This window comes from Caenorhabditis remanei, chromosome I (genome assembly GCF_010183535.1).
Source record: "Caenorhabditis remanei strain PX506 chromosome I, whole genome shotgun sequence".
Lineage (NCBI taxonomy): Eukaryota > Metazoa > Nematoda > Chromadorea > Rhabditida > Rhabditidae > Caenorhabditis > Caenorhabditis remanei.
Genome location: NC_071328.1, coordinates 15,916,055 through 15,943,472, shown reverse-complemented (window position 1 = coordinate 15,943,472; position 27,418 = coordinate 15,916,055). Strand labels below are relative to the sequence as shown.

The window sequence follows — 27,418 nt, the reverse complement described above, 5'->3', positions numbered from 1 at the left end:
ATTAAAAATAGCAACTCACATATTCATATAAAAGTTTATTACAGTAATCAATTCACATCAATCAATCAATAATATATGTACAAAATGGATCCAGGATCAGATACCGTAGTCAGTGGAGAAGAGGCGGAGTCTATATACAAAAAGGTAATTGAATTCTTGTTTTGTTTGAATGGGAAAAACGATAAAGCTCGGGAAATATTGATTTTTGGGGGAAAAAAGGGGCGGAGCTTAGTGAGAAAATCGATAATCGATTTAAACGTGGCATTCCTGTTTATTGGATGACTGGTTGTTGTTGAAGACGATCTCATAGCGATGGTCCCATCCGAGGGATCCTGTCCAGCAACTGAAACAAAAATTAATTGAAAATTTGAAATTCGCGGGAAAATTTGGAGCGGATTGGCGCGAAATTTGAAAATTTGAAAAAAAAACTTTTTTTGAATTTTTAAAAACAAATGTTTCACTAGATTTTTGGGGTTTTCGAGCGATTCTGATAGAAATTTTTGAATTTTAGAGTGTTCGGAAGGTTACGGCGCGAAATTCAAAATTTTCGAAAATTAAAATTTTTTTTAATTTTTGTAAAATTTTCATTTCTCACCATCTAAACCTGTGTTCTAACCCCCTTCTTGACAAAAAACAGTATTTCCCGAACAAAGTTCTAATTATCATTGTTCTACCCGAATATTGACTAATTAGTGACTAATTTGATAAGAACGATCATTGTCAGAGACGTTTCAAGAATTAGTGAATTGGGGGAAAGGTTAATTCATCAAAAATCAGAAAGAAGCGGGGTACTGTAACACATTGTGACCACACCCAGTGAACGGGAATTGTCAGAAATCGGGTGGGGTGGATTTACGGGGGTAAATCGCGATTTACGCTGTCATAAACCGATATGCGAAGCTCTATGTGGATTTACGAGCCTCTGTCTCGATTTACGTTGTGAAATTTTGTTTTTACGCTGTTAAAATTGGATTTACGCAGCTCACGTTGGATTAACGCAGTCGAAAACCATATAATGCCTTAAACTCTGGGTTAACGTTGTCAAAAACCGATTTGCGCATCTTTTTTGTAGATTTACGATCCTCTGTGCCGATTTACGTCGCTAACCTCCGATTTACGCAGCTCAATTTAGATTTCGGCGGTCAAACACCGTTTTACCGCGTGAACTTTCAATTTACGCGGCCAAAAACCGATTTACGCGACTCTGTGTCGATTTACGCGATCAGTACTCACCGGAAATAATAGATTTGCTTATTGATAGCCTTATCCTCATCGAATCCCTCCAAATCCTCGAATTCCAATCTCAAATGATCCATTGTTCGTCGATCGAACACGTATCCCGACTTGACACCGTAATCCAGAATACGTCCCAACGCGGCGGCTTGCGCTTTCGTCGCGTGGATAACGATGTCACTGCATTTCGGCCAGAACGTGTCACGATCGGCGATGAATCCAGAATCCAAGTGGAGATCCTCGTAGACGTCGTTGAACGCCTTGAGGATACATTGGAAGGCGTACCAACGCTCGAGGGAAATGTCGGACATGTAAATGACGATGAGCTCGGCGATTGGGGCGTCCATCTCGACGGTTTCGACACCCTCGCGGAGCACTTCGAGGATTCCTATAAATTTGATAGAGTTATGACCAGTTTTTCATAAGCTGTCTGAAATAGGTCTCAAAATTGAAAAAGCTGTAACTTTGACCGAGTTACAGACGATTTTTCATACGTTACTTGAATCAAGTTTCGGTGTGATGAGATCTGGCCGGTTTTTTGTCAGCTATCCAAGACAAGTGTCAGAATTTGTATATCTCATAAATTGACCGAGTTACAACTGATTTTTCATTGACTACTTGATGCAAGTTTTGAGTTATGACCGGTTTCTTGTCACCTATTCAAATCAGGTCTCAGTTTTCCTATATGTTGAAATCTGACCGAGTTACGACCGATTTTTTGTTTGCTACTTGGAAAAAGTCCCAAATCTTGAAATTTGACCGAAAAACAGGCTTAGAAATCTTAAACTCTGTGGAGTCCTTTTGGACAAACTCGATATCAAATTTGACCTAATTCTGTTCAGTTTGGCAAGACTCAGAATCCTGAAATTTCAAAATCTAGCTGAAATTCGACTCTCTCCTCTCAATAGAGCGCCCTTACTCACCTAGGAAAACGTAGAAATCGGCGACAACCCACGCGTCATCAATCACCACACACGCAGTATCCTTCTCGATCTTGACGGCGACATACGCCTTTGAGTGCCTCTCGAAAGCGTCATCCGAAGCACACGCCTCGTTGATATCTCTCTTTCGGAGCTCCAACTTTTTAATCTTACTGTACTTCTCCTCAATGTGCTCCTTGATCTCTTTGCACACGCGGGATTGACGGATTTGCTCGAAGAATGGCATACGGTCGATGACTTGGATCATTAGATGCATTGGCATGTCGAACGTCGGTTCCTCGTCGGGTTTATCATTGTTTCGAATGAAACGGAGCAGGCCGGATGAGTTCTTTTTCAGCATGTTGTTGGCGGATGACTTCTTTTTTGGTGCTGGTGGAGAGCGAGCACGGATTGAGAGTTTGCGGAAGAAATTGTGCATTTTTGAACGAAAGATTGCTGAAAATGAGAAAGTTAGGTTGAGAATAGGCGAAAAATTCCAGAGATGGACGAAAACAGTCAAAAATGCAAATAACGACGAAGAAAATGGATACAAATTACGAATTTTTGGAAATGGACGAATCAAAGATTGAAAATGGCTAAAAATGGATAAGAACAAGCATTTTTCAAGACTAGATTGATAAAAAAGGTTAAAAACTATCAAAAACAATGGAAAAAAGACAAAATACCATAGGAAACAGTCAAAAATTGTCAGAATTGATCCGAAAGTGGGATCTAGATGGATACTGGCAAGGAATACTACAAAAAGTGGTCTAAACAGCATAAATATGAAAAACACATTTAAAAATCGATTAAGGCTAGAAAAAATTGGAAAAGATGGGATCTAGACGTTTGTGTTACAAAAAACAGCTTCAGAATCCGACAAGAATGGTCAAAAACGGTCAAGGACGAATCTGATCGAACCCAAACCATTGGAACGGTCAAAAAATCAAGAAAATCGGTCAAAATAAGGAAAACGACAAGGGAAACTGAGTTACGGTCGAAATCTGACTAAAAATACAGTAACCCGTTGGAAACTTGAAAAAGCTCCTCAAGTTTCTGATAGCCAATCTAAAAGATCAGTTTGGCCACTTTTCTGCACTCCCTAACCTCAAAATCTACAAAAACAGCATTCGAAGAAGAAAAAGACTGAAGTTCAGCAACGGGAAGAGATAATAAATCTCTTAATCAACGCAATTTGTTGGTCACTATGTATAGAGGATGGAGGAGATGATGATGACAAAGTGAGAAGAGAGGAGGTGATTTACGATTAGAATCTAGAGAAAGAGAAGATTCTAGAACACCTCTACCAATCAGTCTCCAACTAAATGATCTCTACTGTCCGCCGTCCCCTTTTATAAAGGGGCGGAGCCTATGTTTCATCAGAAGTACAAAAACATTTGGAGAATCGGTGGGGGTGGTGGTTGATGATATTGAAAAATAAATGAGAAGACAGAAAGAATGTCTCTCCGCCAAATGATGGATCACTTGTGTTCCGCCGATAGGGGGGAGAAGAAGGGCCCCGATCAAGAAGATGATCGGTCGACCAGCGGAAGGAAACGAATATCGTGATGAGAAGGCGTCAAAGTTTACATTTGGAAAAGAAAACGATGAGAGGGGGCGGAGCGTAGGAAACAAGAAGCGGAAGGGAGGGGGACGGCCATGAGAATGAAAAGATACAACGCATGTTGGTCAAAAGTCGGTTTTTTGTGTATGGAAGTGGCCTAGAAATATGGAACGAAGGCCACGTGAGTCACTGGAGAGATCTGGTAGAAATTGGAATCGGTGGCCTAGAAACCCAGACTGGGAAAGTTGTGCCACGACCGCTCAGGGGAATTGAGCTAAGCAGCTAGGAGTGGTGGCCTAGAATCGCTGACTTTGTGAGTTAGGCCATGATCTCTAGCGATCAGGCTAAACGTTGATGGCCTAGAAACTTCAACCCAGAATTCTAGGCCACTGTGCCAGGTCAGTGTGTCTTGGCCACTGCAATCCTACTGGAACTTGTACAGCTCGGAACTGTCCGCAAACAAAAGAAAACCGATGCCAGAGCCGATTTTTATGGAAATTTTCATTTTTGCCCATTTTTTTCCAAAAAATGAGCTGAAAATCGAAAATTTCGACTCCTAGTTTTTCGGCTCAAAAACGATGGCCTAGATATCTCCAAGCTGAAGATAATCTCGGTCACCGGAGCAATTCTGGCAGGTTCTAGGCCACGGTCAGATAGAAACAAATGAAAAAAACCCGAAACCGCTCCTTTTTGTTACCTACGATCGGATCAGGTGGCCTAACATGTTGAAACTAGGTCATGGTCAAACTATTCTCGTTACAGTAATCCTGTTTAGCTCAGTCAGTTGTCTAAGCCATCTAAACCTATCCTATCTTACCCCTACGCCAACCTAGACCACACAAACTACAATCATCCCCCGATTGCCCACTAAATCTTGAGGAACTATCTTCTTTTTCTCAAAAAAGTGGCGCCAGCTTCCTCCTTATCTCTCATACCGTTTCTCTCCTTTCTCGGTGTGATCTATCAATGATGGACTATCATAGATTCTCATCGAAAGATTGAAGTCGTGTGGGACTTTGCCCTATGGTAGTTCTATGGCACAGTAACCCCGGAGCTATAGAGTACGGTACGATGGAAAAGACAAGAATAGAATGCATGGGAATTTTCGTACCGATTAGTCCTAATCAGCTGATCGGGGACACACATATGAAAATTGTCACATGGTAATTAGCGGAAGTACTAGACACAAACGTGATCAAAATCGGACCACCGTAATAACCTGCTACTAATTGCACCGGAGTCTTAGCTAGTGGGTCACCTGGTGTCCTTTTATAGTCTCAGACCCCCCACAAATCCTGTGACCACCTCCACCACATAGAACACAAAAAACGTGAGATGGTCGAGATCATCATCATTGTTACCGACACAAACATGATATAGAAATATGGACACAATCTTCAAAGACGGACTGATAGGCGAAAAGGAAACACAGAAGTCACATTTGGGCTAGATTGAAAAGAAGAAGACGTAAGATATCATCATTTAGTCAAAATAGTTTGTTTAAGAAGTTGTTATTGTCGTGATGGTGGTGTTGACCTGGACTGGAAGGGGGGTGGTACTGTATTTAGTAGTTACAATGAGGAAAAGGAAGAACATGAGGAAATTTCAATATGAGGAAGAAAACCGGAACATGTAGTCATTCTTCCGGATAGACTGCCACGATGGTGTTGTCATCTGGTGGCAGAGTTACAGTAACCCACGACTAAGCTTAGCTGGAGCTGGCTAGACTGTGGGCCGCTGTCCGACCGCCCGCAGACCAGGACTAGCTGAACAAGCTAGGCTGATCGGAGCAATTACCGCTCGACCGCTACGGGCGAGTCACGGTCAAACTTTTAGCCCGCCGCTGTGCCTTGTGACGGACCGTTAGTATTCAGCGGTTGTTTTTTGCTAAGCCTACCGTAACCTTAGCTAGCTAAATCAAACTGGTCATTGTATCTTGGTGGTTGTAATCCTAAGCTATGCGGTTTCTATCCAAACAGGCGATCAGCTAGACCTACAGTACCTAGCCTACCGCCGAAATCTAACAGAAGCTATGGATTGCTAGACTATGTTCTACCGTAATCTGGGCTACTGTAGTTCTAAAAAAGTGCAAACTTACCGACCTACAATATGCCAATGCGGAAAATCGGTGGAATGTGAGATTTCCAAGAAAACATGAAAGATGACATGGAAAAACAGAACCCCTCTTATATAGACCATTTCTCATAATTCGAATCACATGTTTTTGAACCGCCCGTCCCGTCCCTCATGAACCGCTTGGACTTCTCTAAAAGGAGTTTGTTATTCAAGAAGCTCCGCCATAAACAAGAAAACGCCCGAAATGGGTCACACATCCGGTCATCCATCATATTTGGAAAGTTTCAGACTTTCGAAAGATGGTTGGAATAGTCATCGAATAGCAATGCGGACTGTCTAGAGGGGGCTTAATTCGATTAGCCGAATCGAATGATATCACTTTTTGGAGGAGAGAAGTGATTCAGAAGTCTGGTATAGTGACGTCATCTGAATCAGCGACAATATGAATCTGAATATGGTAATTCAGCGAATCACCATAACAATCATAGACTTTATAGCCTATAACCAACAACAAGATTGTTTGGAATCTAAATTTCTAAAAAAAAACCATAACAATCTAGAAAATGTTCCAAATGTCGGCCAAAACAACATCAAGAACCGGACGAAAACATTTTCCATCAGCAATTCTATAAACAAGTAGTTTTTGCAGAGGACTAGAAATATGGCCACGCCCACTTATTTTTGCGGAGATAAGAGAAGGAATTGGGGGAACGGAATGATGAAAGATGAGGGGAAGGAGGAGGAAGTGTATTTTAAAGAAGAGGAAGAAGAAGGAAATTGTGGATAGAAGCGAGACTAGAAGGGCCTAGACTACAGTAAGACGGGCCTCTAGACTAAAATCACCGTATGTCATGATTCGACTCGGGACAAGACCCATTTTAGACCGATAGACTGGTCCCGAGCCTAGGTTTGATTGGACCAGGCTAAAGTTAAAGACAGAATGGATTAGACGGTCTTATTTATAGCGACTAGTCACATGAATTCGGTCTAGATGAAGATTTTTGTCCGTACTTAAGCTAAAGGTCGAACTTTTGAGCGGAGAGCTAGGCCATATTAGCTTGTTGTTGACTTGTCAAATCGTGAACTGGATTACTGTAACCATGGCTACGGTAGTCCAGATTGAGCTGGGAATGGACTAAGCATCCGAGGCCACATTAGCTTGTAGTTTGTAGTTTGCATACTTGCAAGCCGGACCGACAATTCCTGGCACATAACTCCTTTCAATACCATGAACTGAAAAATATACCAAAATATAGATCTCGACGATTTCTGCGTTCATAAATGTTCCGCGAGTCGGGCTAGAATGGTTTTGGAACATTTTCGCCAGTTTTTCCCTGCTCGCGGGACATTAACGAAAGTCCATCTGACCACTAATAGGTCAAAGACATAGAGCTCGCCGAGATCTACATTTTGGTATATTTTTCAGCTCATAATGTTGCGTTTTAAGCGAGTCAGACGCTATTTTAGACGAAAACACAGTTTTTGCTCGAAATAACGCACTTTTCCAATTTCAGAGCTGTTTTTGGAGTTTTTAATCAGAAAACCGAAAAAAATGGCTTTAAGCAGTGCAAAAGCTAAGAATCTCTTTCATTCCCAATTTTCCCATCACTTCTTATACTGCCCTGTCCCCTTTCTGTATGACGCTTCTAGGCCATGTTCCCTTTCCCCCCACTATTCGAGAGACATGATGCTAGATGACGTCTGACAAAACGATGATGATATGATTATGAACAGACTACAATTATATTTTATGTTCTAAGGACGTCACAAATTTTTAATTACTTTTTTGTTGGAAGATGGAAGACCACCCCCCTTCATAACTTTTATTATCATCTTCTTTCTATTTTCTCCGTATCACTCGGGACATTGTTGATGATCTGTGAACGGAATCTGTCGCCGCACACGCACAGATTAGTCTCTCTTTGACAAGAGACCAGCTGTCCGGGACGGCGGAAACTATTTTGGAGAAGAGAGAGAATAGAGACTTTCAAAGAAATGAGAAGAGAGATCGGAAGATCAGGCGGTTCTTTGGAATACGGCACGTGACTTTTGGGAGAATTTTGAGAAATTTAACTTGGAATAAGGGGGAGATGAGAGATGAGAGATTAGCGGGGGACGCTTTAATTGGGGGGTTGTTTGGAGTGATTGGATTGGTAGTTTTTAATTTTCTGAAAAAATGAATAAATACGGAAATTTCGGTCGGTGTACTTAGTCACTATTTTGTTGTCCATTTCCTTTTATAGACAGTTTCAACAGAGAATTTGCATAATCCGGGAAACAACAGTAACAAATTATAAATAACAAAACATAACGTCATTGGATTCGTGTTATGATCGGAATGATTCTGATCATTTCATACTTGCAAACCGGGCCGACACTGGCCGGCGCGTAACTCCCTTCAAACTCAATATTATGAGCTCAAACATATACCAAAATGTGGATCTCCGCGAGTTCTATGCCCGTGACCTACTATGGGCCGGATGGCTATTCGTTAATGTGCCGCGGGCCGGGAAAAGTGTCAAAAAACGCGAAAATGGCCAAAAAGCCATTCTAGCCCGGCCCGCGGCACATTAACAAATAGCCATCCGGCCCGTAGTAGGTCACGGACATAGAACTCGTCGAGATCTACGTTTTGGTATATTTTTCAGCCCATAATATTGAGTTTGAAGAGAGTTACGCGCTGGCCCGGTTTGGAAGTATGGATAATTCAGAAGTGCAGAAGTAAGATGGGTTACTGTAGCTGATCTAGAAGTCAAGTCTTAACAATCTCAGATTGTCTATAATCTGAGAAAATAGAGAATTCGGAGTAGACGTCGAAAGCTAGGCCACATCGGTCTAGGAGCCCTGAGAGCACATGGCCTAGCGGAAAGCTAGGCCATCCAATCGAGGCTTGCAAAAACAATTTTCCTCAATTCCCTTCTGCTGAAAATGACTTTTATAGACACACCACACTTCACCAGTAGTGATGTTTGTTCTCTTGCGTATCATCTTTCATAATAATTTTCGAAAATATGTGGTGTCCTCTGACACCTTTACACTGTTCCCCCATCAACGTCTTTTTCTTTTTTTTCTTCTTCTTTGAGGAATGAAGAGACGCAGAGAATTTGGGAACCAGCTGATGAGAAGCTTCTGATGATAAGAGGAAGCGGAAGAAAGTAGGACAGGAAATGGGAGAAGGAATTCGAAGAATGTTACAGTAGGAATTGCGGAATTCTGCGTTCCAGATGAAAGTCAGTGTCTGAAATTGTGTTTTGAGAATGTTCTCTACTCCATGTGTTTTTCAAAAGACTGAAACGGAAGGTCTTAAAATAGACGAAAGAACATGGAGTTACCGGATGACGTTGATCTGAAGAGGCATCACTAAACAGTTGCAGACAGGAAAAGAATAGACTTTGTTTTGTTTTCGGTTATGTTTTGGAATCGGGCCGACGATGGTGATATGTGAAATGTAATCGGTCAGAGGTGAGATTGGGGAGTAGAGGTAGGGATACTGTAGCTGATAGGTTACAGTATACGTACGTAATGTCTAGATGATAGCGTCAGCAATCGTTTGGTCAGGTTTCGACTAGCATCGAGATCGTAAGCCGATAAGCATATCGTATTAGAAATGTGTCCTGAATAATAGTGTTCACACGGCAATATCCTGTAAGCTATAGCTAGGTTGGACTTCGGATATCATTGGTGTTGTTAGCTGCTGGAAATCTCAGCTAAGGTAGCGCCTGATAGCTCTAAGTTAATGATCTCACTGACTTTCCGTCGAGAAACCACTCCAAGTTCTATAAGATCGTGATTTCCAATACTAAGGGTGTCAGCAAGTCTGAAAGCAGCACAAATGTTTGTGCTAACTGCGTAGCGACTCAATGTCTGATAGCTTCCTAGTAGCTTTGAATAGCGGACTAGTTTCTGGGAGACTAAACAGGTGGGTGCTAAACTTCCAGTATGAAATCAAAATCCGATCATCTGAACGTTTTGGTTTCACCTAGCTGTCTGACCAATGAGCGTCATATTCAACTTTGGTCTCTGGTAGTTAGGCTTTGGAATGTCGTTTTCAAATCCTAACCGATTCAGAACGTCATCTGAATCCTCTGATTCTTAGTCTGTCAACTTCAATTTGCCAATTTGTATGTTTGGAACCGTGTGCTCCTCTAAACAAGTCTTCTTCACTCACCTCTCCGTGTGTCACGTTGACCGACGAGCGCGCGCGGGCATTTCTCCCCCTGTTTTGACAATCTCGCTTTCAAAATGGATGAGAATTTCGGCAATACCATTTTTATAGTTTTCTTGTGTTTGTAGAGCATTTCAGCCGTGTGGCCTAGCTGTGAGTTGTGTTAAAAGACGTTTTGGCATGATTTATTGTGTTTTTCTCGTTTTTTTGGCGGATACTGTCCGCAAGTTCACTGTGAACCTGTTGAACGCATAATGGACACGGCCCGGGCCGGCCCGAAGGCCCTGTTTTTGAAAATGTTTGAACTTTTTTACGAAAAAGAGAAATTGTCATATCCAACTTTGGTCTCTGGTATATAGGATTTAGACTGTCACTTTGGACTCTGAAACGTCATCTGAATCTTCTGATTCTTAGTCTTTCAACTTGCTATCGTCATTTCTGATACTTTTTGATCCAAATCGTGAAAATATCAAATCGGAACGTCACCTAACTTTGATTTTTCATTCGGAGTCGTTTGATCGTTCAATTTCGACCCTTTTCAATCTAAACCGTACCCCAGATTCGTCATTAGTAGATTGTATGGCCTTCCCCGCGCGAATATTCAAATGACGTGTGCTGTGCTGTGATTAGTCGCAGGGCGTCATCCCTAACATGATTTTCTGCTTGGGCGGTGGACTAGAATCCCTTATAGACTCCAAAAACCAAAAAATCAAAAAAGCAAAAAATGATTTGGCTAGGCCGGGGATCGAACTTTGGTCGTTTTTCTGAAAAGAGGTGAGACGAAAAATCCCACTTGGCCAAGTGGTGACTTTTTTGAAAAGTCTCAAATATAGGTTTTCAATGTTTCCTGACTCATTTTTTGTCTATTTTCTGGCATTTTGAGTTGTCTAGACACACAGAATTAGTGAGAAGACAAATGATAGCGCATCGACCGATGACGTCACGGGCGGCTTCATCGCCGAAGTGATTGTTATGAAACAGAGGAATTCATGTTTGAAAAAATATTTGTTCCATTAATTGTTTTCTTAAGGGAACCGACCCTACAGTACCCCTCCATCTGTCATATGACCGGATGTTTATAGGTGGAACATGACATCTTCTTCTGAAACATGATAAAGAAGAGAAAACGAGAGAGATGGGCAGTTTTTGGCCTCTTAGGGCGCAGAAACTACATGAAAACATGATCATTTTGAACTGGAAACATGAAAAATGAGCTTAAAACGAAAAAAATAATATGTTTTGACACAAAAACCATAATTGAGATTTTTGAGATCCGGAATGGCCATTGCAAACTTTGAAGGGGTGTCACGGAGTCAGATTTTCATCAATTTCAGAAAATTTACTTTAGTTTTGTAGATCAAAACTAGCTCTTCATTTTTGTTGTTGACACTTTTTTAATAGCTCCGCCCACTTTTGAGATATGCGCCTTTAAAGATGAGGTCTAGGTATTTTGGTGACTGTAACTTGACTGTAACTTTAACAGCTCGTAACACCGTCCTGTGTTATCCAATTTTTTTGAATTTAGGCTAGTTATGTAGATCAAGTTTAGTGCTTTATTTTTGTAGTGGGCAATTTTTTGATAGCTCCGCCCACTTTTGAGATATGCGGCTTTAAAAATTGAAGAGAGCTTCTCTGCGTCTCCTCCTCTCTCGTATGTCTTTAAAGGCGCATTTCTTAAAAGTGGGTGGAGCTATCAGAAATTTGTAAACTACAAAAATGAAGAGCTACTTTTGATCTACAAAACTAACCTTTTTTCATTAAATGAGAATAAAAACTACAAACTACAACTCTCCTACAACTTCTTTTTTCCAGAAATCCACATGGTTCGGCTCGATTTCCTTCGCCTCCCGCTACGTCACCATCTCCACGTCGTCTCCCCCGACGTCTTCTGAATCCATCGAAATGGATTCTGAAATTGATGACGTCACGAACACACATCTCCACGTGGCGATTCTGATGAGCAACGGGCGACACGTGGCGGTGAGAAGAATCGACGACGTTGGCGGGAAATTCAAAATTTTGGATTTTTCAAATGACGTCGTCGGGGATTCAGAATCCCCGCTTCTTGTCTCCACATCACGAGAGGTCTATTTGGTTTTAAGGAGAAAAATTCTGAAGACGTCGTCAGAGATTCTGAAGATTCTGAAAGATTCTGAAGGCGTCACGTCGGAAATTCAGAGGATTCAGTTCCCGTGGCCCGTGAAAATCGAGGAGGCAGTTGCGGGGCACGATTTTGTGATTTTCAGAGATTTCGGAGGCAATTTGTTTTCGATGGGAACCGGGACGTAAGTGGTTGCTGACGCATTTTGCGATACAGGCTGAAAATCGAAAAAAAAATGACTGAAAAACATTGTTTTATATGAAATTCTGATTAAATTATGAGTTTTGCGCTTTTTTGACACTTTGCGCGTTTTCAGTGAGTTGGCGCACTTTTGGTGTCTTGGCGCTTTTCTCGATATCGACTAGAAATAGTCTATTCGAAAGGGAAACGAGGTTGACTACTCTCCTCACGCTTTTTTGAGGATTTTTGAGCTTTTCTGGTGCCTTGGCGCAATTCCGGTGTATTGGCGCATTTTCGGATATACACTGAAAATTGACCCTTTTTGAACTTAATGAAATCTAGAATACTCTTCTTATGCTTTTTTAATGATTTCGGGACTTTTTTGGTGTCTTGACGCGATTTCGGTGACTTGGCGCAATTTCCGTGCATTGGCGCATTTTTTGATTTTCCTCCAAAACATCTCAAATTTTTTAAATATTTCAGTCGCGGTGAGCTCGGAGTCGGTCTCATCCGTCGTATCGATGCACCAGTTCATATCGAGCATCTGGCGGGTATTCGAATTCAAAAAGTTGTTTGTGGTGGATGGCATACTGTAGCATTGACCGACGGTGGTGATGTTTATGTATGGGGATGGAATCGATACAGACAGTTGGGGAAGGATAAGGTAATGGGGCGGAGCTTATAAAAAGTCTGAAAATTTCGGAAGAAAAAAATTCTGAAAAAAATTTTGTAGCCCGCCACTGAAATGTACCCTGTGCTCCTGGATCCGTCGGAAGAATTTGATGAGGGATCTTCAGATGACGTCATTGATGACATCATGGCTACTGAAAACACCACAGAAATCAGGATTGGCCACGCCCACTTTTTGATGGGATCCGATGATGTGGCAATTAATGAATTTGTGATTTCTTGATATATAAACGAAGCTGTAACTCTGTCAAAAGTCATCCAAATTTTTTGAAACTTATATTTTCAGATTCAGCTCACTGTAAGCTTTCAAATGAGTATAATCATGACTAGGTTTGGAAAAAGTCGAAAATTGGTACCACGGGGGGTGTAAAACCGAATTTTCCAGAAATAGGTCGTGATCATACTCAAATGAAAGGTCTTGATGAGCTGATTCTGAATATACAAAAAATTTCGAAATCGGACTGAATTTCAGTGAGATACTGAAGTTATAGTGATTTTCAGACTTTCGAAAAGTTTCGAAAATCTGTAACTTTCTGAATTTTTGTCGGTTTTTTGTGATTTTTCGTGTAAAACGTGAAGAATAACTTGAACTAACCGCAAAAGTAGTTGCGGTTTAAAAAAGCTACTGTATACCTGGGTTACTGTAGTTTTCGTGGTGGGACCCAGAAAATTTTGCTAAAAGTTTTTGGCTCGATAGGTAGATCAAATCTAGTAAAAACATTTATTTCAGTCAGTAAATCCCATTAAGTCTTCTTTTTCTTAGCATCTCAATGACCGTGTCCACCATTTCTTCTCTTTCTTCACTTCGATTTCCTCTTCTTTCTGTATTTCCTTGTACAACGAACGGATAGAATTTTCAGTCTTCGCGAAAATTGAGCTGTTCCTGTAAATGGAAACATTTATCCAAAAAAAATCACAAAAATGAGTGATTTTGGTTTCAGAAACTAATTTTTCAACAAAAATTGATCATTTTTGAAACCTTGTAACTTTTTTACTTTTGCTCTCACTCAATTGAAATTTATATATTCTTGTAGATCAAAACCAGGCATATTATCAGTTGGAAGTTTTTCTCTATCTCCACATAGTTTCGAGATTCACGTCGTAGAAGACAGTAATCATAGCGCGCGTCGACATGAGAGAAAGGGGAAGAAACGCAGAGAAGCGCGCGCTCTCTCGTTTCTCTGCGTCTCTCCTGCTGAAAAACACGTGTATCTTTCGATCCTGAATAGCTATCAAAAAACTTTCAACTACAAAAATGTAGCCCTGGTTTTGATCTACAAGAGTATATAAATTTTCAAGTAATTGGATTAATAATCACGTCGTGGTGAGCTGTCAAAGTTGGGGGAAAAAAAAAATTCACTCACACTCTATCTTCCTCTTCAGATTCTTCGACCATTTTTTCGAATTCATCACTATCAGAAGACTCCTCTGAATCTTCAGAATCCCACGAATCTTCAGAATTCTCCGTCGCTTCAATTGCAGTGGTCAGATCATCTTCCTCCTCAATTTTCATCGAAGATCCCCTCATAATTGCACACGTCCATTTATGAACGTCTTCTTCACGGAGGAACAGATGAATGTTTCCACGTGGAAGACGAATTTTGATGTGGCAACGGAACTGAAATTGTGGGAGAAAAAAATTTAGAGCCCTAGGATCTCTGGGAGCCGAGATGGCCGAGAAACCCAAATTTTGGATTTCTAGGCCGCGATGTGAATTTAATGGGCCATATGATGGGAGAACTAGAGTAGCTGATTATCTGTGCGAAATTTCAGGGGTTTAGGGCTTCTCTGCACCGAGTTATAGCGCGTGGCCGAGAAACCCAAATGTTCGGTTTCTAGGCCATGGTGTTGCTTCAGAATTTTGTCTGGTGGCAGAACTAGATTAGTTGATTATCTGTGCGAAATTTCAGCTCTCTACGACTTCTCCTCACCGAGTTATAGCCAGTGGCCTAGAAAACCAAGTTTTGGATTTCTCTTCCACCGTTATAACTCAGCTCCCTGGGGTCGTAGAATGCTCAAACTTTGTCTGTTAGTAGATATTGACCTTAGAAAACAATTAACACCGTTTCTAGACCCGATACTTCATCGTTTCATAGTTGGCCTAGAAAATTAGCTGGTGGCCTAGAACTCGGTCAGTTAGGAAAACTAGGCCACCGCAACATTTTCACCAATTTTCAGCTCTCTACAACTTGTCCTCATTGAGTTACAACGCGTGGCCTAGAAACCCAAATTTCTGGATTTCTCTTCCACCGCTATATCTCAGCTCCCTGATGACCTAGAAACCCCATTTTTTGACGCAATGCATCTGCGCTCCACCGCAAACTCACCTGACTCTCTTTTTTCGGAATCTCCACCTGTCGATCGGCATTACAAATCACGTTGCGCACTTCACGTAAATCGATAACCAATCCTTGCACATTATCCTCATAAATGACCAAATACCCGTTTTCAGTCACACTCAAATATCTCATTTTCAGCTCGGAAATGTGATTCGAACGCCAGAAATGGGCGGGTTTCGAGCGAATGAAACTGAGCACTGTTCCACGTTGCAATACGTATTTCAGACGGAATTCCGGGCGGGCTGGCAGGGGAATGTACTGAAATGTATTGATTGAAAATTTGAAGCGATTTGATCTACGGAGAGGGGAGATACGGGGGTGGAAGAGTTTTGGATTTCTAGGCCACCAACTTCAAAGCGTCATATCTCGGCAAAGAATTACCGAAAAAGCTTGAAATTTTGCGGATAAGTAGTCATAGCCATAATTTTGACTGACACAAAATTCTAGGCCACCACTGCAAATCCTCGGCCACCAATCAACAAGGGAAGTTGGTGGCCTAGAAACCCAAATTATTGGTTTCTAGACCATCTACTAATTTGCATCTAAACACCGTTCAAGTTTCAAGTTTCTACGATAAAAAGTCGCATAGATACGGAGTTTTGAATTTTTAGAGCCGACCGCGACGCATCCGTGACGCGTGGTCGAAACTTTGAAGCCTCGTATCTCAGCCGGATTCGGTCCTAAAGCTCTGAAATTTTGTGAGGAGATTTAAAACGTTTTGGTAGATCAACTGACGAAATTTCAGCCCGACCGCTACGCGACCGCGCCGCGCGGTCAGAACTTTGACGCGTCATTTCTCCTCGCTTTTTTGATCTACGGCCCCAAAATTTGGTTTAGCTGTCCGGCACGTCATTTTAAATGTTCTGACAAACTTTTGACCTCTTAAATTTTTTTTGATCTTTTTTACCTTGTTCAGTCGAGTGGCCAAATCAACATTGGTGGTGCGTGGAGAGGAAACGTGTGCTTCTCGATTGCTAGCAGTCATTATCGATTGATTTTTAGTTTTTGGTTAGTCAAGAAGAGAGATTTTTAGTATTGATTATTTATTGATTGATTTTTGACGATACACGTTGGAAATTATTTTGGGGGGGGGGGGTCAAGGTCAAACTTTTTAATTTTTCAAAAATTGTTCAAATTTACTGGCGGGTTTGTCTAGCACAGCCGAATAGTTTAATTCTGCGAGACAACTCAAAATTCGAAGTTTTTAGGATACTACTATCGGTACTCTTGCGGTTTTGGAATCTATGACCTCGAGTCTGAATTTGATCAGGCGTGATTTTCAGCTTTTGAAAATAATATATTCAAATTCAGCGTGACGAGAGCTTTCAGAAAAGTATAATCATGCCCAGATTCGAAAAATGTTGGGTCCCACCACGAAAACTACAGTAACCCAGAAAATAGGCTAAAAATCAAAGTTAACCAAAATATGTCATGATTATACTTTTCTGAAAGCTCTCGTCGTGCTGAATCGAAAAATCATAGTTTCAAACTATGAAACCTCGCTCACATAAATATTTTTTTCCAAAAAAACGCACCGTAAAACTAAAAATTTGATAAATTCTCGATTTTCGGTGAAAAAAACCTCTAATTTCTTTCAAAAACCCATTGAAAACCATATAAAATGAATGCTCATGTGCTAAAAATGATATATTTCACAAGAAAAAAGAATGCAAAAAAGTAAATTTTAGGGGTGGGGGTCGAACCCGGGTGCCTCGGAACCAAAACAGCGCGCGCTACCGCATAGGCTACGCGGTGCGGCAAAGAGGCAAGTGGTGGAGGACGTAGAGGTGCGAGTGGTTTTTCGGGGCGGCGCAGCTGCGGTAATTTGAACTTTCAACAAAAAATTTCAACAAAAAAAAGTTTTGACTCCGCCTCTAAACTTCTTTATTCAATTCAATAATTAATACTCAAACCAATTAATAAAAATTAACCGAGTTCTCATCTTTACTCTTCTTCTTCTTAGCCGACTCTCTCTTACTGCTGCTCTCCGAGCTCAATTCGATCTCCGACTCGCTCTGAGTGACGTCATACGGAGATTGCGACGCTTTTTCACGGCTACGCTAAAAACGGGTTACTGTAGTTGTGTGGGGGTTACTGTAGCTTCGCCCTACCTCAGGCTTGACAATTTTCTGACGAAGACGTGAGATTCCACGCAGGAATTTCTCTCGCTCCTGAGTGGTGACCTTCTGCTCGGCGGCGTGCTTCTGGGAGCAGCGGTGAATGCATTTCTGACAGCTGCCACACTTGTCGCATCCCATTTTTCTGAAATTTTTTTTTGAAAATTCTGGATTTTTTGAAATTTTTTTGGTTTTCACTAATCAAAAACTGTGTTTTAGCTACCGTAACCCACTTATTCGAAGATTTGCTCTTCGTCGAAGCCTTCGTAGCTTTGGTGGACGTAGTTGTTGAGGTTTTCGAGGCTTTCGAGCTTTTCGACGAGCTTGACACCTTTTTCTTCTCCTTTTTCTCATTTTTCTCCTCTTTCTCCTTATTCTTCTTCTTTTTCTTCAACGAATCATCATGCATCTTCTTCGCAACCTCCTTCAACATTTGACGAGCCCTTTCACGTTTAGCCGCAGATCTTGCCCCCGGAAATGGGGTTACAGCCATTGGATGGGTAAGGGGACTGAAAATAAGTTATTATTCGGGTTAATCTGGGTTCCGGGATGCTTCTGACGGTTTTTTGGCGGTTTGCGCGTTTTCGGTGAGTTGGCGCGTTTTTGGCGCATTGGCGCGTTTCTCGATCTTCATGATTTTTGGGTATCCATAAGTGTTTTTAGTCGTGAGAAGTGTCAATTTGCGTGTTTAGACCCAATTTTAGTGAGTTTTCAGTATCATCCACTTCTCACTCACACTCCACGATGATCACACGGCTCAGATCCTTGCGCCTTGCGTACCAATACCCCATTGACAGTGACATGGTCATCTTTATCTTCGGGAGTCTCTTTAGGTTTTGGGGAGGCATCTTTGGGTTTTGGGGAGGCTCTGAAAAAAGAAAAAATCCTGGTTGAAATGGCGGCCTAGAATTTCCAAGGTGGCCTAACTAACCGCTTCTCCTTATTTTTATTCTTCTTCTTATCTTCTTTTTTGTTATTTTTTGATGGCTTCTTCTCCATCAGGTACTCCTTCCGAATTCTCTCATTCAACCCACTCAATCTTTTCAGCACCGCCCGTGTCTCGTCATCCATCTCCTCCTTTTTCAGAATCTCATCCTTCTCGCCTGGACTCGTCGGAAACGTCTCCTCTTTGTAGACACGTCTTTTGTACATGACGGTTATGGTATCTTCGGTACGACCGGTCACTTCCCATGTTTCCATTTTACCCATCTTTTGAATAGGGTGTTCTGGAAAAAAGTATTGTTTGAGACTCTGTAACATCGTGATTTCAAGTCGATTTCAAAAAATTTTAACACATTTCTGTAGAGCAAATCAAGCTCTACATTTTTGTAGTTGACAACTTTTTGTTATCTCCGCCCATTTTTAAGATATGCGCCTTTAATGATAGCTTCCCGGGCGACTTTTTTACCAGGAAGCTATCTTCAAAGACGCATATCTCAAAAGCGGGCCGAGCTATCAAAAAGCTGTTAACTACAAAAATGTAGCGCTATTTCCGCTCTACAAAATTAGCCTAAAATCGAGAAAATCGGATAACAGGTTACGGTGACACAGACTTTCAGAAGTTATGCCATGAAAAACATATCTGGAATCTCCATTCCCCAATTTTTTCCTTCAAAAATTACAAACCCCATTCTAAATCACCCTACTTCTCTTCAAATCTATTTTTGTTACCTTTAAAAACAAGCAAAAAAAAATTAGGGTCTGGGGGGTCGAACCCGGGTGCCTCGGATCCAAAACAGCGCGCGCTGCCGCATAGGCTACGCAGACGACAGGAACGCAGCAGGTGGATGGTGTATAGGAGCGGGAGCTTCTCCCCTTCCAAGGACACTCCTGAAAGCTTACCACGTTGTTGAAAAGCCACGTGTGCAGAGTGTGTCCAACACGATAACAACGAAAACTAATTATTAGGAACTGATTGTTTTTATTCGGTTTCTTTATTTTCTGACAACGTGGAGTTGTTTGTCTACAGTAACCCCCGAGGTCAATAGGCTAAAGGTCACGGACTCTCGAAAATCCACGTATTTTGCCCTCATTTCTCCCTATAAGTCGATTATCGATTGATTTCCGATCATTCCTCTTGTGATTTTTACTTGTAAAATCCTCGCATCGTCGGAAGAAGAGAAAATGGAGAACAAGTCGGGTGTTGTCGCGGATCAAAGCGGAAAAAGTGGCAAGACGGTGGCGGAGAAGGAGAAAATGTTGAAGAAGGTGAGTTTCGGGGAGTGAAAATAGGTGAAAATAGTGAAAAACTTCTAATTCTGTGATCCTGGTGGATTCAGAACCAGGCTTGTTCAAAACCGGAAATCGGAATTTCCGATTTTTCCGATTTTCCGACTTTTTTCGGAGAATTTTTCCGACGGTAAATTTTCCGATTTTTTTTTCGGAAAATTTTTCCGATTGGAAATTTTCCGAATTGGTTTTTCGGAAAATTTTCGGAAATAGTCGGAAAATTTTCCGAAAAAAGTCGGAAAATTTGATTTTTTGAGGTACTGAAAAAAAAAACAAAACTTTCGATTGATGGGTTTGACCATCAGAATAGCGGGCCTGACAATTAATATGTTGTTTTTATTGTTTACTCTCGATAATATCATTGATATTTCAATTAAATTCCTTGATTTCAGGCCCGAATAAGTCGTTTTTGTCATTTTCCGAAATTTTCCGAATTTTCCGGTTTTTCCGAAAAAAAAATTCGGAAAAAATTTCGGATATACGATTTTCCGAAAAGGAAAATCGGAAAAAAAATTCCGTTTCCGATTTTCCGAAAATTTTTTTCCGAACAAGCCTGTTCAGAACCCAGGATCCAACCATCAGCCTACAGTAACTCAGGCGCCACACTCTCTCGCTTTCATATACACCCGTCGCCACACTTCCTTTTGTCGACCGCGTAGCCTATGCGGTAGGGCGCGCTGTTTTGGATCTGAGGGGAGCTGCCCTGGGTTCGACCCCCGCTAGTGGTTTTTTGTTTTTGCTTCTTTTTTCTTCTTATTTCTGGGGAGATACATTGATTCTAGACTTCAACAGGGTAATTTTAACCTTTTTAGGGGTCTAATCCATTCGCGATCCATTGAAATCTTAGGAAACCTTCATTTTACATACGTCAACTTCTAGACCTCGTAACTATCTGAATTTTCGACTGTTTTCGTCAAAGTTTAGCTTATTTTGTAGCCCTTGGCCTCCTCTACCTCAACACTAACCCCATCACCCTTCAATTTCTTCCAGAAAACCCCAGAAGAGCTCGCCGCGCTGGCCAACAAGAAGGTGTTCTCAACAGAGTCAATAGATGAGCCAGTGCCCGTGGCCCGTCGTCCGAGTGAACTCTCAATGGATCCACTGAAAAATCAACTGAAAGCAGTGCCGATGGTGATGGCATTCAACTCGGCGGAAAATCATTTCATTGGTGCCGGCGAGAAGAAGAAGGAGGAGGAGAAGAAGAAGTAGTGAAGGAATGGGTGTTTGGTGTGAATAAAATATAACAACTTGATTTTTTCCAACTATTTGTACTACAAGTGGAATTCAATAATCTATCTTCAAAACAAACCAAAAACCATAAAAAACAGGTGAAAATTGGAAAAGTTATGACACTTTGGAGATTTGGGAATTTGACCTACATTTTGGCATCAATTTCAAAAACCTCTTCTTCTCAATTTTGTTAAAACTTATATAGTTGTGTAGATCAAGTCCAGTTCTACATTTTTGTAGTTGACAACTTTTTGCTAGCTCCGCCCACTTTTGAGATACAAGCGGTTGAAGTTGGACGCTCAGAAACTCTGCGTCTCACTGCACGGCGGCGCCGCTAAGAACACTTGTATCTCAAAAGTGGGCGGAGCTAGCAAAAAGTTGTCAACTACAAAAATGTAGTGCTGGATGTAATCTACACAACGAGTATGCATTCGAGCAGAATGTATTATAAGGGAAATTCGAGATGAGGTTTCAAAGTTGGTCACTTTTTCTGGGTTTTTTGTCTGTCTGTGTGTCCAAGATCAATAATTCTTTTTGTTCTTTATCAATACAACAACTCCAACATCAATTCCCTCACCCGTCCTTGATCCTTCTCACAACTGGTTCCACAACAATAAACAATCAATAAATTATCATTTCTCTTCACAACGAACACACGTGGAGAATCGGATTCAGATGAGTATTCCAGAAGTTTCTCGTTGGATTTCAGGGTGTCCTTCGAGAAAATATGAGAGCCAAGGTGGAAATTCTCGGGGGTTTGATGGTCGTGGACACTGGAGATGAGGGTGGAGATGAGGTTCTGGAAATTTTTTTATATGATAAGTTGTAAGATCCGGCCTAGTCTCCCTTTTTCGTTCATTTTTTTTTGGCACCAATCTTTAAAGACGCATATCTCAAAAGTGGGCGGAGCTAGAAAAAAGTTGTCAACTACAAAAATGAAGATCTAGTTTATCTCTACTTGAAAATATAAGTTTTGTTAATATTCGGTCAAATACAACATAAATACAGGCATACAAATTTTTTAAATTGTTGAAAAACTGAATTTTAAGGACTTCTCTCCGATTTTTCTGCGCACTCTTTGAAGGCGCATAACAAAAATTTTAAAACAACTGTGTAGATCAAATAAAAATCTACATTTTTGTAGTTTACAACTTTTTTATTGCTCCGCCCACTTTTGAGATATGCGTCTTTAAAGATGGTAACTAGAAAAGCAGGAGACACAGAGAAGGAAGACTTTAAAGGCGCATAACTCAAAAGTGGGCGGAGCTATCAAAGAATTGTCAACAACAAAAATGAGAAGCTTGATTTGATCTACCCAAATATATAAAATTTAGAATTCTGGTACCATGTGGAAGCCCGGGACCAAGTCTCAAATACCCCCTTCCACTTTTTCTAACTTTTATATAATCTTACTCTAACGAGGTACTTGTAATTTGTCAACTAACAAAATACAGCAAATTTCTAGAAACATCGATTTTTTGTGACCTACCTCCTCAACCTCCCCAACCACTGTCTTCACTTTGATCTCCTCTGAATTCAGGAATACGGCTAGCTTGAACGACGGGATGTCATCGAATTGGTATTGAATATAGTCTTCGAGGTCTTGTAGTTGTTCAGCCATAATTTAGAAAAGAATAGTTTGAGAATCAAACAAATTTTCAAAATCAATTAAACTCTTGTGTACTTCTTTTTATAGTGAAAGTGGGAATGATGATAATGACAATTGAGAACTGGCTGATAAGAGAAAGTGTTTAGTATGTAATGTGGAGTTGGTTGGTGATAAAAAGGCAAAACGCATTTTGTAGTAGGAAAAGGTAGAGAATAAAAACATTTATTTTCAAAACTTAGAATCAAGTAACAAGTTCAAATCGTATTTGGCTTCCCAGGTTGGACGCCAGAAGGAGTAGAAGTCATTCCAGACGGTTGAGCTGTGCCACTTTCAGTTGTGCCACCATCTGTTGCACCAGTAGTACCTTGACCTTTCTTTCCAGCTAGCTTATTTTTCTTACTACGACAGTAGAAGAAGAGACCAATTGCAATGGCGAGGATGAGAACACCTCCGACAACAGCTCCAATTATGATGAAGAGAGTTTTGGAGCTTTCAGTAGTGGTTGTTGCCAGCCAATCACAAGCTGGTGCTGAAAGTTTTACATTAGGGATGTTATTAAGAAAAATGTATTTACTTACAAGTATTATGTTCTTTGCAAAATTGCTCAACACCCTCACGGACCACTTCGTCACAATTGGGAACTTCTTTTTTGGTTTCGCACTCTCCCAGCAGTTCCGATGGTTTCTTGGCACATTTTTCGTTCATTATGTGCAAGGGTTCAGGTGTTTGGATTTTGAAGAAACTCGTACCCGGAACGTCTACAGTTATTGGACACGCGTTCCCAAGAAGAAGGTCTCTGTAAATAAACAGCTCTAAATGATATAATTTTTAGTCAACCCTATTGCAACTCACACTTTCTTCGCATTGAAAGGTCCCATCCTGGAAATTAGTTTTTGGAACAGGTTTGCTAGTCATAATACTTACAAGATTTTAAAGCGCTCATGAACCTGAGGGGGGATAGACCCAGGGAAACCAAACATACGGGAATTCCTTGCCATGGTACCAGTGTCGAATTGCAGATGGTTATGAGTTCTGTTCAGGGAGCGAAGGGTATATATGCTGTTCAAAGACGGTCAGTCGGTGCCCCGGTTAGACATGTACCCGGTTACCCCGAGTTCAGTTCAAAGAACTGTCAAGTTCATGTCAAGAACACGAGGGGAATATTAACTACATAGTTTCTCTCTTTAAAATATAAAAAAAACAACAACAAAAAAGTTCAAAATGTGTCAAAGGTGTGTCAAAACTAGATCATCCATGGATACCAATAATAATTTCGATTGTTAGATAGAAAAATGCAATGAAAACGCTCCAGTCTCCTTGTAAAGTTAAAAAAACGCTTCTCCGGCACTCCTGCCTCTAGTTGTTTCATGGTTTATGAAAAATGAGCCAAATATGTCCCAGGTTAGAAAAGTGCCGTATAATCTATGAAAACAGCACATTTTTCAAGGGTTTCCAGTTTATTATAGTCTGAAAAAAGGCGTCTCCGACGACACCCCAGTTTCTAGTTTTTTCACCTGATATGATTGCAGAATTGGTGACCGTTTTTAATTGGCCTTGCTCACTTCATGCGGCAGCGTTTGATACCCTAATACGCGCCCAAAGCGAGGGGCAAACCAACTGGTCAAGAATGTCAGTGGGTGCCCCGGTCATTTGAATCCAAGACGTGCCTAGGGCAGTTCAAGGATTACAGTACACCGAAAATTCGAGAACACTAGGAAAGTTCAGCCCCAATTTGACTTTTTCCCCAAAAGTTTCATGAAAATTCTGAGGAAAAGAAACAAATTTATTTTGAGTAATCACTCAATTCAAATTTAAAACAAGTAATATCTCTCTGTCTCTTCACAATTCAAACCATCGTCGAGTTCTTGCTTTTTGTACGAGTAGTAGAAGTCATTCCAGATTGTTGAGTGGTACCGCCAGTTGTACCACCAGTAGTTGTTCCAGATCCTTGCCCGCCCTTCTTCGACATCTTCTTCTTACGACAGTAGCAGAAGAGACCAATTGCAATGGCAATGATGAGAACAACTCCGACAACAGCTCCAATGATTAGTGGAAGATTGTTGGAAGTGGAGGTTGTGGATTCCGATGGGTTGTCAGTGATTGGAGGCAGAGTAGTTGTTGGCAACCAAGCACATGCCGGCGCTGTAAAAAGGGGTTCAGTATGCATCTTTAATTCTTTTTCACCAAATAAAAAAATATTTCCATAAGAAAATGAACTCACAGACACACATACATTATTGTATGAAAAAAATTAGAGTTGACCTTAGTACGCCTTTAAGAAAAAGGATTTACTTACAAGTATTATACTTTTTGCAAAATTCCTCAACGCCCTCACGGACGACCTGCTCACAATTGGCAACTAGTTTTCTGGTTTCACATTCTCCCAGCATTGTCGATGGTCCCTTGGCACATTGTTCGTTCATTATGTGAAAGGGTTCAGGTGTTTGTTTTTCCTCACCCGTCCAGCTTTTTCCTACAGGACACGTGCGGACAAGAAGATAGTGTCTGTAAACAAACCCCATCTAGACATTACAATTTTTAGTCTAGTCTATTGCAACTCACGCTTTCTCGACATTGAAAGGTCCATTCCTGGAAATTTGTTTTTGGAAAAGTTTTGCTAATCATAACACTTACATGATTCTATATCCTTCAGGGTTTCCCTGAGCTACCCAAGGGGCCATTGAGTATGCTGGAATCATGGTATCACAGTCGAGTCGCAGACGGTTATGAGTTCTGTTGAGGGAACGAAGGGTATATATGCTGGTCAAAGACGGTCAGTGGGTGCCCCGGTCAGGCATCTACCCGGTTACCCCGAGTTCAGTTCAAAGAACTGTCAAGTTCATGTCAAGAACACGGGAGAATTGTTGCTCATTGAAAAAAACACGCCCAATGAGCGCCAGATCCAAACAAATTCAGTGAGAAATCTATGAAAATAGCGATATTACAAGTTGGCTGAAGGTTTTTCCACTTGAGAAAATCCCCGACTTTGTTCATCAGATGAAAAAGGTGCGCCAGTTCTCGTAAATTCTGAAACTGAAAATTGTTTTCCTGAAATTGCGAAAAACGAAGTTTGGTACACAATTTTTACCGAATTTTCACTGAAAAACGCGTCAGAATTCACCCCATATTCAGTTTTTCTTAATCAGAAACGCGCCAACGTCACGCCAGCCCTGAAAAAACTCTGAAACGCGTCGGAGGTGCACCAGAAATTGTTTTCTTTTTCTTGCTCCTCAAATTTTGGCTTTTTTCAGGTGGAAACATAATTTCTCCCGATTACAAGACAATTTTCTCGTTTAAATTGTTAATTTCATTTAAAAATTTTATTTTTCCGCCGATTTTCAGCATTTTTTCGCTGAAATTCCTTCAATTTTCATCAATTTCCGTCGACTCGCCACGAGAGACAACGCGAAAACGAGAGACGCCGACGCGAGAGATTAAAGGCGCGGGGAGTTTCGCGAGCGGTGATATCTCGCCACGATCGCCGCGCCGTCGTTTCGATTTGAATCTTCCCGATTTTATTTTGGCGCCTTGGGGTAAACAACCACCTATTTTGCGTGTTTTTGACCGTTTTTCGCCGTTTTTTCGGGTTTTCTTGTCGAAAAATCGGAAGAGGCGGTATTAAATTACCTATGACCAGTTTTATTTTCAAAAATATGATGGTTGGTCGCCGAAAAATGGCGTGATGAAAATAAACCGCTATTTTTGCTTATTTCTTTTCTTTTTTCTTGCTTAAAACCCTCAAAATCTTCAAAATCCTTCCAATTCTCCCTAAAATTACTATTTTTGCAGCAAGAATGGGCGTCGATAGACAAATTCTCGTCGAGGGCGACAACGTCACCAAGCCAAAGCAAGGACAAACTGTCACCTGCCACTACGTGCTCACTCTTGAGAACGGAACGAAGGTCGACTCGTCTCGCGATCGTGGATCTCCATTCAAGTTCAAGATTGGAAAGGGAGAGGTCATCAAGGGATGGGACCAAGGAGTCGCTCAGGTTTGTGTGTTGATATCGATTTTAAGGGGGAGCAAGCTGAAGCTAGCCGGAAACAGAGAGCTTCCTTCGCTTCTCGTTTAGCGCGGCGCGAGGCATTTTTCGCTAAAAGGATACGAGTTTTATCGATTTTTGAGAGAGAAAGTGCCGCCGCTTGGAGCTAGTCGGAAGCCGTGAGCAACTACTCTAGGCTTCCCTGATTAGGTTTTTATCGATTTTTGAGGCTGTGATAGCGCTAGGAGTATAGCCAAGCTTCTTTTCATCGATTTTCAGCATGCTTTCAGCTGATTAAGCGTTGTTGACTCCATGCGAACCTAACTGCTGTCTCGGTTCTTTTTCTAGCCTGAAAAACCCCCAATCTTCTCTCCAAAACAACTTTTTTCCAGATGTCCGTCGGTGAGAAGTCGAAGCTCACCATCTCCGCCGATCTCGGCTACGGAGCACGTGGAGTTCCACCACAAATCCCCGCCAACGCCACCCTCATCTTCGAGGTCGAGCTTCTCGGAGTCAACTAAACCGTCGTCTCCCCATCCACGCTCCGTTCTAGCAGCGTCGATCTACATCTGATATCGATTGTGTTTAATGATTCCCTACATTTTTTAAAACTAAAATTATTTAAATCGTATAAATACTTTACTCCCGAAAAAGAAAAAGTAAAACAACAATGGTTTTTTTCTCCAAAATGTGTGTATGGTGTTTGTATGTGTGTCCTTGAAGTCGAAATCTCCGATTACCTTGCCCAATTTTTCCCTCTTTTATTCTTTCTTCGCCTTGTCTTGAAAACCGCCATTCATTCGTAATTGTGCGTATGTGAGGCGGTCGGTCCCCTCTCGTCCGTCCAAGCCATCTGTTCTCTTATATTCTTATTCATTTTCGAAACAATCTGGTCTTTTGACGATTAGGAAGAAGAATAGAAGAGAGACGGATGTATCGGTGGTGTCGGTGACTCATCGCTCTCTTTTTATCAACTTTTTAG

The 27,418-nt window shown here is 41.2% G+C and overlaps 9 protein-coding genes across 9 annotated transcripts; 3 read left to right on the top strand and 6 right to left on the bottom strand.

Moving 5' to 3' along the window:
• Positions 1 to 252: 252 nt before the first annotated feature.
• On the bottom strand, positions 253 to 2,592 carry GCK72_003385 (uncharacterized protein; the record flags this gene model as incomplete). Its single annotated transcript, XM_053724020.1, has 3 exons — positions 253 to 343; positions 1,234 to 1,621; positions 2,157 to 2,592. The coding sequence occupies 3 exons, from the start codon at positions 2,590 to 2,592 to the stop codon at positions 253 to 255; spliced, it is 915 nt and encodes a 304-aa protein (XP_053592665.1).
• A 9,127-nt stretch (positions 2,593 to 11,719) lies between these two features.
• Positions 11,720 to 13,152, top strand: GCK72_003384 (uncharacterized protein; the record flags this gene model as incomplete). Its single annotated transcript, XM_003094635.2, has 3 exons — positions 11,720 to 12,243; positions 12,723 to 12,903; positions 12,973 to 13,152. 3 exons carry the CDS (start codon positions 11,720 to 11,722, stop codon positions 13,150 to 13,152), a joined length of 885 nt encoding a protein of 294 aa, XP_003094683.2.
• Positions 13,153 to 14,289: 1,137 nt separating this feature from the next.
• GCK72_003383 (uncharacterized protein) lies at positions 14,290 to 16,253 on the bottom strand (the record flags this gene model as incomplete). Its single annotated transcript, XM_053724019.1, has 3 exons — positions 14,290 to 14,547; positions 15,257 to 15,526; positions 16,176 to 16,253. 3 exons carry the CDS (start codon positions 16,251 to 16,253, stop codon positions 14,290 to 14,292), a joined length of 606 nt encoding a protein of 201 aa, XP_053592664.1.
• Positions 16,254 to 17,184: 931 nt separating this feature from the next.
• On the bottom strand, positions 17,185 to 18,594 carry GCK72_003382 (uncharacterized protein; the record flags this gene model as incomplete). The annotated part of the gene is made up of 5 exons (XM_053724018.1): positions 17,185 to 17,328; positions 17,380 to 17,530; positions 17,619 to 17,894; positions 18,122 to 18,253; positions 18,317 to 18,594. 5 exons carry the CDS (start codon positions 18,592 to 18,594, stop codon positions 17,185 to 17,187), a joined length of 981 nt encoding a protein of 326 aa, XP_053592663.1.
• Positions 18,595 to 19,509: 915 nt separating this feature from the next.
• GCK72_003381 (uncharacterized protein) lies at positions 19,510 to 20,823 on the top strand (the record flags this gene model as incomplete). Its single annotated transcript, XM_003094636.2, has 2 exons — positions 19,510 to 19,593; positions 20,605 to 20,823. 2 exons carry the CDS (start codon positions 19,510 to 19,512, stop codon positions 20,821 to 20,823), a joined length of 303 nt encoding a protein of 100 aa, XP_003094684.1.
• Positions 20,824 to 21,388: 565 nt separating this feature from the next.
• GCK72_003380 (uncharacterized protein) lies at positions 21,389 to 22,465 on the bottom strand (the record flags this gene model as incomplete). Its single annotated transcript, XM_053724017.1, has 2 exons — positions 21,389 to 21,643; positions 22,334 to 22,465. 2 exons carry the CDS (start codon positions 22,463 to 22,465, stop codon positions 21,389 to 21,391), a joined length of 387 nt encoding a protein of 128 aa, XP_053592662.1.
• Positions 22,466 to 22,707: 242 nt separating this feature from the next.
• Positions 22,708 to 23,331, bottom strand: GCK72_003379 (uncharacterized protein; the record flags this gene model as incomplete). Its single annotated transcript, XM_053724016.1, has 3 exons — positions 22,708 to 22,982; positions 23,032 to 23,249; positions 23,306 to 23,331. 3 exons carry the CDS (start codon positions 23,329 to 23,331, stop codon positions 22,708 to 22,710), a joined length of 519 nt encoding a protein of 172 aa, XP_053592661.1.
• A 968-nt stretch (positions 23,332 to 24,299) lies between these two features.
• Positions 24,300 to 25,134, bottom strand: GCK72_003378 (uncharacterized protein; the record flags this gene model as incomplete). Its single annotated transcript, XM_053724015.1, has 4 exons — positions 24,300 to 24,595; positions 24,750 to 24,958; positions 25,016 to 25,042; positions 25,088 to 25,134. 4 exons carry the CDS (start codon positions 25,132 to 25,134, stop codon positions 24,300 to 24,302), a joined length of 579 nt encoding a protein of 192 aa, XP_053592660.1.
• A 1,113-nt stretch (positions 25,135 to 26,247) lies between these two features.
• On the top strand, positions 26,248 to 26,957 carry GCK72_003377 (uncharacterized protein; the record flags this gene model as incomplete). The annotated part of the gene is made up of 2 exons (XM_003094628.2): positions 26,248 to 26,445; positions 26,829 to 26,957. The coding sequence occupies 2 exons, from the start codon at positions 26,248 to 26,250 to the stop codon at positions 26,955 to 26,957; spliced, it is 327 nt and encodes a 108-aa protein (XP_003094676.1).
• Positions 26,958 to 27,418: the final 461 nt, after the last annotated feature.